A 15,769-nucleotide genomic window follows, 5' to 3' on the forward strand; every position below is an offset into this window, starting at 1 on the left:
CAACTGGGCACGACATAACGGGGCTCGAGGAACTCCACAAGTTTGGTGAATCTGGCATCCTGAAAGATAGAAAAAGGTTTTTTCTCTGTGTCGGCTGTTGCTTCTTTTCATCACTTTGCTGCACAGATGTAGCGTATAACTCCGCATGATTCTTCTTGAGGTGGGTGATCAAATGTGATGTATTAAAGGAAGTAGCCTTGCTTCCTCCTCTCATAACTGACGCCTTGCAGTCATTGCATAGCGCACATTTACTGTTAGTAGATGACACTTGGAAATACTTCCAAACCACGGACATCTCATGCACCAGGAGAGCTGAAGCTTGTTAGCCACGGTTAGCAACCTACGAGTGAAGCGTGTTGTTGTTGTTATACGTCATCAAGCGCGCGCCTGTAAACGGCCCGTGTTGCATTCAGGTACACTCGGAAATGCTGAAGCCTACAGAACTAACATCGGTTGTAAAAACCAGATACCGATAATTCACAATATTACATTTTTAACTCAATATCGGCCGATAATATCGGTGGGCCGATATTATCGGACATCCCTAGTTACCACAGCTATGCAGACGACACACAAATCTACATAACGATATCACCAGGCGACTATAGTCCAATACAAGCACTGAGCAGATACATCGAGCAAATGGACGATTGGATGGAGCAGAACTTTCTCCAATTAAACAAATAAAAAACTGAAATTATTGTTTTTGGAGCCAAGGACCCAACGGTAATGCTAAAAACGACAAACTAAGCCAGAAACTTAGGTGTAATCATTGACACAGACCTGAACTTCATCAGCCACATTAAAACAATTACAAAGTCGGCCTACTCTCACCTAAAGAATATATCAAGGATTAAAGGATATATGTGTAAGCAGGACTTAGAAAAACTTGTCCATGCATTTATCTTCAGCAGGTTCGACTACTGTAACAGTGTCATTACAGGTCTCCCTAAAAAGTCCATCAGACAGCTGCAGTTAATTCCAGAATGCTGCTGCTCAAGTCCTCACTAAGACGTGATGCGTGTGAATATCACCGAATAGTCACTTCTGACCATGCTCCTACCACAGTTGACAGTTGATTAGTTTTCCACAGGATACAATTCCACGTTCACCATGGAGGTTCAGCTCACACTTACTGTCGGGCAGCAGGTTTAAAGATTTTGTTGCAACTCAAATATGCTCTTACATAGAGTTTAGTGACACCCCTGACGTTAGCAGTGGCACGTTGTGGGAAGCGCTTAAAGGTACTATTCAGGGACAAATTATATATATCCTATTTCTCTCATTTGAGAAATAGGACACTCCCCCATAGAATAAACAGCTACAACTGCATTCGGAACACAGCCTCTTAATGACACGCAAAGTGGTGAGGCAGCTGCGACAATCCAAACAAAGCTTTTTTGAGCAGGGAGATAAGGTAGGGAGACTCTTGGCACAGCAGGCCCGCGCTGCTAGTGCTTTTAGACTAATCTCTAAAATTCAACTACTGGACGGCAGCGACACTTCTGATACAGTGATTATCAATAGGTCTTTTTCTGATTTCTATACCGCACTATATACTTCTGAAAGCCGCCCAATTACTGCAGCGACCCCTAATCCCTTGGACTGTTTAACATACCCTCAGATTGAAATAAATATCCTTAGGGAACTCTGTAGACCCATCTCTCTGTTGGAGGTGCATGAAGCGATCAAGTCTATGCAAAACAGGAAATCTCCTGGTCCCGATGGTTTTACAGTCAAGTTCTTTAAGGCATATTCAATGCTATTAGCTCCCATCCTTGTGAGAATGTTCAATGACTCCTTACAGGGATCCTACCTCATGTAGAAGCTACAGACCGGTCTCACTTTTAAACATAGATTGTAAGATACTTGCTAAGGTCCTCATCCCCGTCTCAAAATTGTGAGGTCATCAATAATTTCACTAGACCAGGCAAGCTTTACATTAGGGAGACACCCATTCTTTAACACTAAAAGGCTGCTCAACATCATATTCTCACCTGGATCGGACACTCCTGAGGTCATAGTGGCACTGGATGCAGAAAAAGCCTTCGACCGGGTAGAGTGGGGCTTTCTATTTTTCATTTTGGAGGAATGTGGCTTTGATCCTGATTTTATTTCTTGGGTTAAGCATCTGTATGTAACCCCCTCTGCCTCTGAAAACACTAACAGCATATTTCCCTCTCGTGGGACCCGGCAGGGCTGTCCGCTCTTGCCCTTGTTGTTCAACATAGCCATCAAGCCCCTAGCCATCTTTTTTTCCCGAATCTGGACCAACAACTTAACACCTTTATTTGGCAGAATAAACCAGACTGTATCAAAAAACGTATTCTTCAACTCCCTAAACCTGAAGGGGGACTTGCACTTCCTAATTTCTGCCAATACTTCTGGGCCTGCAACATTAATAAACTTATATATTGGCTCCGTGGTGAAGTTACAGACGTCTGCCCGCCATGGGCTCATACTGAGATGACATCTTCTTCCTGCTCTTTGCATTCTACAATCTGCTCACAATAACAATAACAATAACTGCCCACAAGGTCTCACCTAATCTGGTCGCCACCAATACCATTAAATTGTGGATCCAGTTCAGGAAGCAGTACAGCTTGCAAAGTGCTTTGATATATAGTTTTGAATAACAACATAATAATATGCGTTGCTCTCTTTCTGCACAGATCCTGCATCCATCCTTATTTTAGATAAGGGCCTCCAATCGCTTAATGACCTGTATGACGAAGGTGTTTTGGCGTCCTTTGCATTTATGTCGGACAAATACAGCCTGCCTAATAGCAACTTTTTTCGGTACCTTCAAATGAGACATTTTATCCAGATTTTCCGAATCCGCTCCCCTGAAGCTGAGATGGACACAAGCGACTGATATCTTTCATTTATAATAAGATTGCTCTCCTGAGCCCAGTCCTCACTGTATCGCCTAAAAATGCATTTGAAAAGGATTTGAGGGACATTACTGAGGTCCAGTGGAGGGACATTCTAAAACTGGTCCACTCATCCTCAATCTGTGCCAGGCACGGCCTAATACAGTGGAGGGTGCTCCATAAAGCCCATTTCAACAATGCTAAATTGGCTAAGATATACCCTAGTCACAGTGATGCTTGTAACTGTTGTAAGCAGTCCCCAGCCGACCACGCACACATGTTCTGGACGTGCCAAAAGCTTTTTGAATTTTGGTCCGATATTTTCCAAACCCTCAATCAGGCTCACAAATTTGGTACCTAATCCCCTGACTGCTCTATTTGGGCTTTCTCCGTCTAAAAATTTCTCCGGTAAGAGTTGTCATGTTCTCGCCAGACGTAACTTTCTCCTTAAATGGAAACATGTTCACCTCCCCACCTCTCTCTTTTCTATTTATTCATTTATTTTTGTTGTTTTTCTCTTTCTTGAATTACATTATTTATTTTTGCTAATTTTTTTTATTTATTTTTTTTACTTTACCCATCTACTTACTGTATGTTACATGTTATTCAGTTCCTTGGTTGGTTACCGTGTCTGATGTGGGCACCGTCACGTCACCTTAAAGCAGATGCACTGTACAACTATCATACTTTTTTCTGTGTACTTGTCTGTTGAATTCAATAAAAATTTGGAGAAAAAAACCCCATTGCTATAACAATGCAAAACATTTGGTCAGCTGGCATGAACCTGAGTAACTGCTCCATCTACGTTTATGTCACACGTTTATGTCTCCATCTCCAACCTTTTTCACACAAACCACAAGTAAATAATATCAGACTATTTAAACGTTAATGAACAGTTTTCCACATCCATTACGCAAAGAAGTCCAGATCAAAACAACACTTTCTATCTCGATCCCCACCACCTTGCAAAAATACTATAGTGTGACATTAAACTGCATGAATAGATACAGTACGAGAGTGCGTGGCGGCACCATGCACTTAATTTGAGCTACAGGCAGGGAGCCATGGCTACAGGTGAGCAAATGTCTCTGAAAACATGGCTCTTGTTTGTGGCTGGAGCTTTGTCAAACATGATGCTACATCTTGGACTGTGACACACTTAGGCCCTCTGTCTTTTGTGAGATTGGCAGTTGCTTGTCGATGATTGAGTTCCAAGTACCGAGCGGGTGCCACAGAACGTGAGAACGTTTCATTACCACAACGCCGTACAGGAAATCTTAAATTGGATGTTGGCTGGAAAGGCTTGTCTAATCCATTCACGCTAGGCTGGGTTGAGGGTGCCGGGGCTGGGCCTGCCGGTGCAACTGCAGGCGGAAGCGGACAGGCAGTCTCCTCACTCCGGCTGCTTACTGTCGGCGTGGTTGCCGTACCCTTATTTCCTCTTCGTTCTGTCATTAGACTATGTAAATTTACTAGTCTGCTTCTGCCATGGATCTACCGTATGCCTGACGTTGACAACGTAACTTCCATGAACCTGTGTTGAATAGGCCTCGAAATAGTTAAATTAAAAGCGAAAATACACGTAATAGCCTACGTGTGTAAAAATAATTTCCTAACATATTCATACGGAATTGATAAATTGTGCAAAATAATTTTAATACATTTTTTAGAAAACAGTGGCGAAAGGGAGAACTACATTGATTTTCAATCAAGATTCCAGCACGATGGCAGACAATTTAGTGAGGCAGCCGACTCAAAATTTATAATGCAGAAAAACCCCAGACCATCCAGACCTTTCCCTTAAGTTTAGGCCATAATATTAACTTACTTGGTTGGGTTCGAAAAAGACCCTGGTTTGGCTTAGAAAGAATTTGTTTGTTACAGACATTTCTGTGTGACGTAGTTATGTCTGTGCTGTGGTTACGTTATAAAAGTTACATTGGTTTTATTTTCACACGGGATACAAACAGCAGTCTCCTGGGTAAAATTCATGTGTTTGTTTGACCCATTCCCACCACTTCTGCATACTTTGGCACTCTTTATATTACGGGACTTGACTTCCTCCTTTGCTCCTGCCATAATTACTACTGCCACTAGAGGTAGCCAAAACACACACAATGGATGGTCTGCACTAGATGGATGGATGGCTTCAGCTAGCTTAGCCCCAAAGCAATTTCAATCAAAAGCAACTGGATTGGTTATTTGTCTAGGAAGACGTTTCACCTCTCATCCATTAGGCTTCCTCAGTTCATGTACGCAACTGACCAGGCTGGGACTGCTCCAGGTCTGGACAAATGAGAACGTTCAGCCAGCTCAGGTTTCAGTGATCTATCACTAGCAAGCTAACGTTAGCCAGCTAACTGTAACCTAGCTGTGCTGCATGGATCTGGTGTTGGTTGCTTTGTAATGCTAGCTGATAAGGTCCCTAAGCTAGACACACTGACCCTGAGCCAGCCTAAACCCCAGCCCCTGGCGTCCACGCAAGCCATCTCGCGACCTTTACTTATAAGTCAGTCCAGGCCAGAGAAAGTATTTGAAGGTCTCAATTTTGAGTTAAATAATCCGTTCGCCAACTGGCATTAAAAAGATAATAATACATGTAAAATTCTACACACAGTACCTCCTAAAGTTGTAGGTCTACGCCATAAGACTTGAGATACATTGTTTCTAGCTGCCTCTAGCAGTAAGATGTAGTTGCAGTCTTTTCTTTCAGGGGCCTCCATCTTGTCACGTTCATGGTCACCAGCTGTGTTAGAAATTGTTCCCTCATTCAGTGGCTCACTATTCCCTATCTAGTGTTTAATAGATATTGCACTATACGTATAAGGAATGACAAAATGAGATTTCGGACACTACACTGGAATTTTCTAACAAATCATTACGTGAGCAGATGCGTTGGATATATGTGTGATGGAAGCGGGTGCGTCCAGCATCATGTAAACAAACAAAGCCGTAAACCAGTTTTACAGTCTGTTTATGACACAAACCTGCACTCAAGAGGACGGTAAAAGGTTGTATTGATGTTGCATGTTAATTTCAATGTTAAATCCCAAATAATTTGGGGAAATTTCAATTGTTTGAAACAGTAGCGGCGCTTTCAATTTTGGATAGGTCAATGTCTCTTCAACTGGGCCTGTTAATTATAGATGTTTCTTGCTAAAAACAAACACAAAATAGAAATGTCGGGATATCATAGTAGGCTAATGTGTGACGCATAGGTCCAAGAGTTGAACCTTTTTTTCTTTGGCAAAACATTGATTAATTTCACTGACACGATTAATTTCAGAGCTGCTTCTTCTTCTCTGATTTATAGTGGATCAAACCAGCGTGTTAAGGCGCATAACGCCACCTACTGTACCGGAGTGTGATCAGAGCTTTCTTATCGCCTGTCCCTCTTCAGGTTAATGCGTACACTTTATCTCATCTCATCTCATCTCATCTCATCTTCAACCGCTTATCCGGGGTAGGGTCGCGGGGGCAGCAGCTCTAGCAGGGGACCCAAAACATCCCTTTCCTGGGCCACATTAACCAGCTCTAACTGGGGGATCCCGAGAAGTTCCCAGGCCAGTGTGGAGATATAATCTCTCCACCTAGTCCTGGATCTTCCCAGAGGCCTCCTCCCAGCTGGACGTGCCTGAAACATCTCCCTAGGAGGCGCCAAGGGGGCATCCTTACTAGATGCCAGAACCACCTCAACTGGTTCTTTCAACGCAAAGGAGCAGCGGCTCTACTCCGAGTTCCTCACGGATGGCTGAACTTCTCACCCTACACTTTAGGGCCATAAAATAAAATCATAAAATTCAGTGTGGAGTAAAATGTCTCCAGATGTCCATAATAAGATCGATATGCTTTTAATGGCAATATCAAGTTTTTTTGTTGCGCCACAAAAATCGTTTTCTAAATAACTACTAGCCAATAACTGCAGCCCGGCCCAAAATCCATGAAATAAACAAATCCTTGCATCTTTAGTTACCTGTGGTAAAATATTAATTTGCAATACACATTTAACAAAAATGTCACATGTATTGTACAGCCTGTACTCCAAAAATGGATACTTCTCATACAATTGTGTGGCAAAGCTGTTTCTTTAGTCCGGACACTGTCTGCGGGTACCTGCTGAGTTTGGCTGTCTTGTGACAGACAAACGGCAACATCCCGTCGAGAGCGGGAGCTTGGCGGCAGCCCGGCCGCACTAGCATTACATTAACGCTGTAGCTTAATGGAATTTGTCCGATCTGTTAGAGGGACGGCAGTTGCTGCTGCTGTGGCTGTGGCTGTGATGATGATGATGACATTCTGGTTCCCGCGGAGGCAACCAGTTCTAACTCTTTTAAAAACATGTACAATGGATGATTGGGACTTAATGGGACATAGTGAGTGAGAGAATTTCCTTTATACTGCGCCCGGTGATGGACTGAAACACTGGTCACGGATGTCCGTGGCTAACGTAAAATGGCCTGTTCTGACGTTAATAAATGTTGCTTTTACTTTAATTTTCTAAAAGGGAAACATATTTTTGGTTTAAATTTTTTATTAAATTTTAATTATAATAATTAAAAATAACAGAAATAAAATAAAATATAAAATAAAATATTTTCTCCCAGTCATTTTCTATTGATGGGACTGTAGATGTGGGCCCAGTGTCGTATTGGGTGGGCCTATTGGGCCTCGGCGTAAAAGTGTGGTTTTGTTAACAATAGTTGTGTGTCCGGATTGCGAGCTGTAAAAGCCCATGGCTAATTTATTTCACGAGTGAGTAACAGTAGTCAGCCTGTGAGTAAGACTTGTTGGTAACTGCAGTTAGCTCTCTGGCTACTATTAGCACCTCTTCTGCTTCTTCTTCTCCTGAGGTAAAACACAACCACATTGCATTGTGGTACACGGAAGTAATGTAGTGGACATCATATGTACACTCAAATTAGCTGTACATTGTGGGGTATTTTATCGTGGACTATATAGTGAATGAAATTAACCACAGAGAATTGGAACACCAATACAAAATGGCTGCACACTATATAGTGCACTACTTCTATGATAGAGAAAAATTTCGAACACAGCTATAGGCTGTATTTCAAAGTGGAGGCTGCTAGAACACTTCCTTATGAGTCTCGTTCTACAGAGATGAGTCTAGAGTGCTGCCTAACTTTTGTGAACGCGATAGTTTGGAACGACTTGCGAGTGCGGAAGCACTGACGCTTTTGAACAAACTTTATTAGCAATAATATTACATTAAAAAATGAAGAAAAAGTACAGGGAGGAGTTGTACACATAAAAATAAATTTTGATTTCATTAACAACAAAAAAACCCGTCTGAAATCATCCACGTGCGTTTGCTGGGCTCACCCTAAAAAAGAGTAAACACAAACATAAATAGTGTAATTTGTTTGTTATACGGTCGGGAAATGCGCTAATTGAATCAATGTTCAATGTGTTCACAGGGGAGATAGAAGCCTTTGCTGTCTGCTGCAGGAAGAATGAGTGTTCTAGCTATAATATATTTTTATTTTAGATCTTTTTTATACGGCATCATGTAAACAGGAAGATCTTCCGTAGCCGTTAGAGGGTTATTAGTCTGGCACCACCATTTTTTTAACATGATGACAGCGTACAATACAACATGATCATCTGAGAGATCTAAGCTGACTCTCAAGATGGCGTAGGATACTGGGCGCGAAGGTTCTCCGTCAAACAATATGAGGTTTTGTGAATAGGCATAGACAGAATATGTGGTCATTTTAATGTTTTAATGATAGAAGAGTGACATTAACGCTTTAATATTGTGGTGCCAAGACTAATGTTCCGTGGAAGAAAAGAAAATTGGGAAAAACAGAGGCCGTGAACGTTGAATGCAAGCTAGCTAACGCACCAACGGAAGTTAACGTCAGTGAAAGAAAGAAGATGACTTCCAGTTCTAACATGAGTGAGTCTGAAAAGTCAGTAGAAATGAATACACCGTGGGAAGAATGCAAAGAAACTACGCGTGAAGTTAATATGGACACACTTACGGCCCAGTCCTGGGACGCTCAACATGTCAACAAACGTAAGAAATGGAACGGTAACGGTGACAGTGCAAATGTCAGCGCTGACATTTTGGCAGCTATCCAAGAGCTCTCAAACAAACATGACAAGACGTTCCGTAAGATTTCAGTGATAGAATCTACGACAACAATCTTTTACAGTTGAGCAACTTGTGGTGGATATTAATCATCACAAAAACATTTTGAAAGAGACTTAGTTAGAAATTGAACAAGTGAAAATAGAGAACCAGATTCTTAGGGCAGGAGTTGTTGCAAACAAGCGCTACAGTTACAGATGGACACTGAAACTACAGAGTAAGAGAGGAGATGAACGAAGACGCGAGAGCAGTGGTGATTGATATCCTTGGAAAAGCTCCCCCGGGATTTCATGAATATCTACAGGAAGGTGTCGACATCGCGCATCACCTTTGTCCGAAGAGAAAGGATGGATCCCACCAGTCACTCATCATCCTATTCTCACTGCGCCCTATTCGTGATATTGTTTGGAAAAATGCCAAGGGCTGCAAGTTTCTACGGGACAATAAGCTCGACTCACCGAGGCACTTACCCAATTAATACTTAATCAAGAAAAGAATCATACATTTGGATAAGTTAGCAAGTGCCCTTCACACTGCACGCCTCCTGGAGGTTATCACTGTACATGGACTCATCGACTAAGAACTGTTCACTTTTGGAGGTGACAGGGGAAGACTGCTATCTTTCAATTCACTGTTAGAGCATTATTATTATTTTTGAACAGCAGAGTATATTCATCATACTTAGTTTATATAATTTAGAACTAAAAACAGAAAGACGGAAAATATATTCTGTTTGGAAAGCAAGATTCTGGGTTTTACCCAACATGTTTGATAGTTATTGATTAATTCAATTTAAGCTAGCCTTTTTTTATGGTATCGGCACTATATTTTTCTATAGTCACAACTTTTTTTGGCTGTCTATCACTTCCTCGTTAAAGGAATCTAAACACACACCTCAAAGTTCTTGTTATCTATCTGTGAGAGCTTCATTATTATTGTTTGTTGTTTGTTTTTTTTCTTTTTCTTTTATTCTTAATTGATTTTACAGTTATATCATTGAATGTCAGAGGTATACATGCTTATTGAAAAGAAAAGCCACTTTTCTGTTCTGTAAAAATAGTGAGGCTGATTTAATATTTTTACAAGAAGCACATTCAAGTGAGTCAGATGTAAAGTTCTGGAAAGGACAGTGTGGAAATACGATTTATTGTTGTCATGGTACTAATCGTGCCGGAGTCTCAATTTGTTTACATAAGTTTAAAGGAGAAATCTTAGTGGTGGTGTCTCTTCACATGACGGTAGCATGAAAATTCAAGTTTTATAGTATGTAATATTTATGGGCATAATTCTCACTCATCCAACAAGGTACTTTTCAGGCAGAATCCCTTAAAAAATAAATGAGCTCTTACATAAATATCCTAACTCTTACGTAATTATAGTTGGCGACTTTAATGAGTATCCTGATAATACAATGGATATATTCCCTTCAATACTGTGTAATTCTCTTCTGAACAACAATATTCTTTTGAAACTCTTCTCACATCTCTCCCTGACCGACACATGGCGTTTTTTTTAACTCAGACATACAGGATTTTACATGGTCTAAGAATACCCTTAAATTACCTTATTTCTTCCTCTCTACTTTAGTATGTGAAAGAGATTTACCATTCTTTTTCTCCTTTGTCAGGTCATAAGAAACTCACCCTGAAATTAGGGAGCTCTCAGAATATGACTAAATACGAGGATACTGGAAATTTAACAATGCTTTACTTGAAGACAATTTCTTTAATGGTAGTATAAAAAAATCTAGCCAGTGAAATATTTAATGAAACTGCGGCCAATGAATATACACAAAAATGGAAGGACTTCAAAAACATTACAAGAAGTATTGCAGTAAATAGAGGTAAAGAGTTAAAAGCCTTAAAAAATTAAATTAATAATTAATGAAATTAACAAACATTTTTGGACTTTGTCTGGAGAAATAAAACACACACGCTTAAAAATGCAGTTCTATCTTACAGCAGAGCCGAAGGTGGTCTTAGGTGGTCTTGACATGCTGAACTTCATTGATATTATAAATGCTTACTAAAATTAACTGGTTAAAAAGAAGTTTAACCAAATTTAACCAAAGTTTAATCAAAATGCAATATGGTTCTTCATTCCCAATTATATTTTCGAAAAAATTGGTGGACTTGCTTTCATTGTAACCTGCAACTACTCACCTGACAAGCTTCCGGTCACACTCTCCAAATTTCATCAGCAATCACTTCTTCCAGGGAAACTATGCTTCAATCACAATTGTTCCCCAACAAAACTTTGTTATGGACTAACGAGTGTTTTACTATTAGGAATGGGTTTCTTTTTTATTCCAAATGGTTTGAGAGGTGTCAATAATATTTTGTCGGTTTTGGATGAACATGGTCTTGTCCTCTCCAATGAGAGTTTCTTAGTGCGTCATACACATAACTCTGTAGTAGAAGCAATCGCCTCTGGCTTACTTAGTTTAATAAAATGTCACTTATCTTTTTGTGAAGAAATTAGACCAGAGGGCAAATCTGTGTTTGTCTGAAAGGTATCAGCATACAAGACAAGAAATGTAACAATAAATATATAAGAAAATGTTTTCAAGATAAAAAGAGGTTTTCTCCACAAGGAAAGTTTTATTGGCACTCTCATTTAGAAGACATAGAGTGGGAAAAAGCAGGGCTTTTACCTCACAAATACTGTATTCATAAAGTAAGAGAAACTCATGTCAATATGATTCACAAAATATATGCTGTTAACTCCCTTATTTCAAATGCATGGATGTGGACAGCTCTGGTGTTTTTGTGGGCGTGCTGATGAAACTTTAAACCTTCTGTTTTTTGAATGTAATGTCACAATGCAATTGTGGTCAGACTTGTTTTCTTCTATCTTCCCCCATGTCAACATGTCAGACTGCTTTTCCCTTAACAATGTTATATGTTATCAGGAAAATAAGAACAAGTGTCTTCAATACTTGGTTAATTTTTTAATTTTATTTGGTAAATATTGTATTCACAAGAAAATAAATGTTCAGCCTCCAAACCAACTTTTACTAATTTTCTAATTGAATTCAGTCCACTTTATAAATCCCTAGCTTTAGTCAAAAACAAAAGGAATACAACATTTTTAGAAAATATATTTTATATTTATTTTATTTATATATTTGATGTGCCCCCCTGGCATTTAATGAAATTGATAATAACAGAGATTATTACATACATCTATGTATTTAAATAACAATGTTTATTTATGTATTATTTCGGGATTTTCTATTTTATGATATCTTTGCTGTATTTATTTATTTTTTCTACTCATTGTTTTTTAAATGTGAAAAGCTCTTATGTGTTGTGTTATATGTTAGTGTTTGACACTTTCTGTATAAATTAAATTAAATAAGCCTTAGCTTTCTGCTGCAAAAAGAATGAATGCTCCAGTTATAATAGTTTTTATTTTAGATAGTTTTAAACATGATCATGTGAACAGGGACCACCTGCGGCCGCTCCGTTTCCATGGGGTTCAGCTTAATGATTTTTTTTTTATTTTTTTTTGCATTTTCATGATGAATCTATAAAATCTTTTTATTTTATTTTTTTTTGCTCTTTTGTAAATTCACCTCTTTACTTCCAGTCCGTCCCCTATATGTTCCCCTCTTAAATCCATACTCACACACATGTTCCTATTACACTTCTGTCCTTAGGCTACTACAAGTATGATTCAGAAGTTGAAAGTTCCAGAGTTCCGATTACAAGTGAACACAGCATAACCTTAGTCATGAGCTCTGAAGACCATCCGCTGTCAGCAGCGTCACTAACATGGCGGCTTATTTCCATGAAGAGAGGGAATGTCTCCACAGACACACAGATGTGAATACTCAGCAAAGAGGCAACTAGAGCTAAGAGCTTTGTTAGGGGGTCACATGATCAACCACCAGTCTACTACTCACTCTTCTTGGATTCTGGAGGCAACAGTCCAAAATCTGGGAGCTCCCTATAATTTGGCTATTATTTTGACTGATCATAATCAGCTCAAAGTGTGCAACCACAGTACGGAGATCTTTATTAATAATACTACTAATACTAACAACAACAACAACAACAATAATAACAACTAAAATATCCCATCATAATCAGGCCAGTCGAGACAGCGCGCCTGTAGGCGGCCTATAATGATGTAAAATGCAGAGTAATCCAGAGAAGCAGATTAATTCCAGCCTCGTCTAAACATGTTCAGTCTTTCACAGAACAGTGAGCTTTAACAGAGCTACACCGAACACTGATTCACTGTTCTCCACAGGAGTCCCCCCTGTTGTAAAATGCGGTTAAAACACAGTATATGTATTTTTTGATTTGCATTTATGATGCACACATGTCCCCACACATTCTTTACATTCAAACTGGAGTTGAACACCGGCTTACCCTCGACAGCCCGCGCTGTTGGCAGCATTATCCAGAGCAAATATAAGAGATCCATAGTCATCCATGGCACTGAACAGTAAAAAGCCAATGCGTTCATCGCGCAGCCGTCCAGCAGCGGGGCATTGATGGCGGATTCATTCAGAGCTGCAGAGTATCATCATCATCATCATCATCATCATCATCAGCGGCGGCAGCAGCAGAGGAGGATGAGAGGAATAAAGGCTGCTGTCCATGCCAGTTTGGGCGAAACCAAAAGTAAGGGGGCGGAAAAACACGGAAAATGACCAACGCCACGATACATGCATGGGTCCCGGGGGGACGGGAGGACATGTCTTCCCCAATTTCTGAAAAACATGAATTGTCCGTCCCAATAAAAACACCTTAAATGACTCAAAATTGGTCAGATGTATTTTCAAACGTCACGTTCTTCACATTTTAGATCACACCTAAACAGAAATAATTGAAATGGTGGAAGAAATTATGTTTGACAAACATATTATCCACGTTCACCTCTGCTCTGCTCCACTACAACACAAATGGACGGCGGTTTCTTACACAGACGCTGATGATCAGCAGGCTAAAAAAAAGGGCTTCATATTTTCATATTCATCCATATCAATGAATCCTGCATAAAGTAGTCCCATACACTGGGAGAAAAGGGAGATGGTGAGAATAACTGGGGGTAAGAAGACTTTACAGACATTCAGTTATCCAGCGCACGAAACAATGACTCATGAGCGATGTATTTGATTTCACACGCACAGATATTAACCATCACGCACAGATTTGAATCCGTAAATCTCAACAGGATCCGCATCTTTACTGCTCGAGGGTTATTTCTGCGCTTGTGGTGCACATTATACTGCGGTCAAGTGAGCCGTCATTTGTTTCTCCGAAGTCAAGCCAGGCGCACGTATATTTGTAGTGCGCACGTATTGTGATATTTATGGTCACTTCATTGAAACGGCTCAGAGTGACTTCCGGTTGTTAGTTTTCAGAATAAAGTGTGACACAACCAGGCTCATATACGGGATAAACACGGAAGTAAGATTAATTGCATAACTTTTCACTGTGCAATATCAGAATCAGTATTTCCCGTGCAGTAAAATATTACATTATCTTAAAAATTATTAAAATGAAACCCTCTGTTTCCAAACACTAATTTCACTTCAGGTACATTTTAGATGACCTCAGGTATCTTTTTACAAATTTACAGAACTTTTCACTGTGGATTTATTTCATAAAACGCATTTGAATATGTACTGTACACTAAAATATTACATTATCTTAAAAAAAATATTAAAACGAAACCCCAAAGACTAGTTTCACTCCAGGTACATTCTAGATGACTTACAGAACTTTTCATTGTGGAATATCAGAATAAAATGCCCTTTTCTGTACACTATAATATTACATCATATCAAAAATTAAATCTCTTTAAAAACTTTCAAAAAGAGATTTATCAATAAAATGGTAAAATAAAGATCAATACAACAATTTTATTTTAAAAAATGTACAAATAATGTCACACATTATTAAATTAAACATTTAGTGCAAAATGTAATAAGTAAATGAAAAAATGAATAATTCTGCATATTTGTATGCTACATATTTCTTTTCCAAAAAAAATAAATAATCGTTTTTATTCTTAAGAGGAGGGGGGCGGTTAGTGTACCATTTCTCTCAGTGCAATCTATTTTTACAAAATAGTAAAAAAAAAAAAAGATTGTTTTATTTATCTATTTTGCACAAACAATAGATAAAATAGAAATAAAACTAGGCTTGCAAGCAGGTATCAACAGGGTCCAACAACAGCTTGCAATGGAAATCTACCAGTAAACAGTTCCATCATTTATCCAAGGATCCAGGGATGACAACAAATTTAAGAGCACAAGCAGCAATTCCAGTTGGCTGCCCTGGCTTGTTCCAGGTCCTCAGTATCCATTCCCAGGCACTGTTCATGGAACCATCTGTGGCATGTGTCACATTGGAGCTATAAAACAACAAGATTATTTCTTGGTTACAATCACAAATTCATAACTGTCAGTATTGTCTGAACACGCAATATTGCACACTAAACATCCACAGTATGTTTTCATACAATAGTTTTGTTAACAATGAACATATTAAATTTACTGTCAACATGTCCGTATATCTAAACACTCATATTTTACTATTTCAACTGCTTTATACTGTATCTACTAATATTGCGTTCACAACTAAAAAAAACTACTCCAAATGCTACTATGTCAGTGTTCAAGGCAATGGAACACATGATATGCCACACTGCATTCCATAGAAAAACCTCACCCAGTTTATTAATGGGGGCCCGGATCCAGGGGGCTTTGCCATGGAACATATTGCACAGTTGTTGTCCACATCAAACACTAAATTATCAAAAT

At 39.3% G+C, this 15,769-nt stretch overlaps 1 protein-coding gene across 3 annotated transcripts in view; it reads right to left on the minus strand.

Moving 5' to 3' along the window:
* Nucleotides 1-13,422, minus strand: part of LOC310951301 (ephrin type-B receptor 2-like) — a gene marked incomplete at both ends in the record, with an annotated part of 99,826 nt that extends 86,404 nt beyond the window's left edge. For all 3 annotated transcript variants that reach the window (XM_083919453.1, XM_083919452.1, XM_083919451.1), the window contains one exon: nucleotides 13,368-13,422. In XM_083919453.1, coding sequence (XP_083775579.1) covers nucleotides 13,368-13,422 — 55 coding nt within the window. The remainder of the gene's footprint in view (nucleotides 1-13,367) is intronic.
* Between the last annotated feature and the right edge of the window lie 2,347 nt (nucleotides 13,423-15,769).

The sequence above is a fragment of the Echiichthys vipera genome (assembly GCF_963691815.1).
Source record: "Echiichthys vipera genome assembly, chromosome: 9".
Classification (NCBI taxonomy): Eukaryota; Metazoa; Chordata; class Actinopteri; order Perciformes; family Trachinidae; genus Echiichthys; species Echiichthys vipera.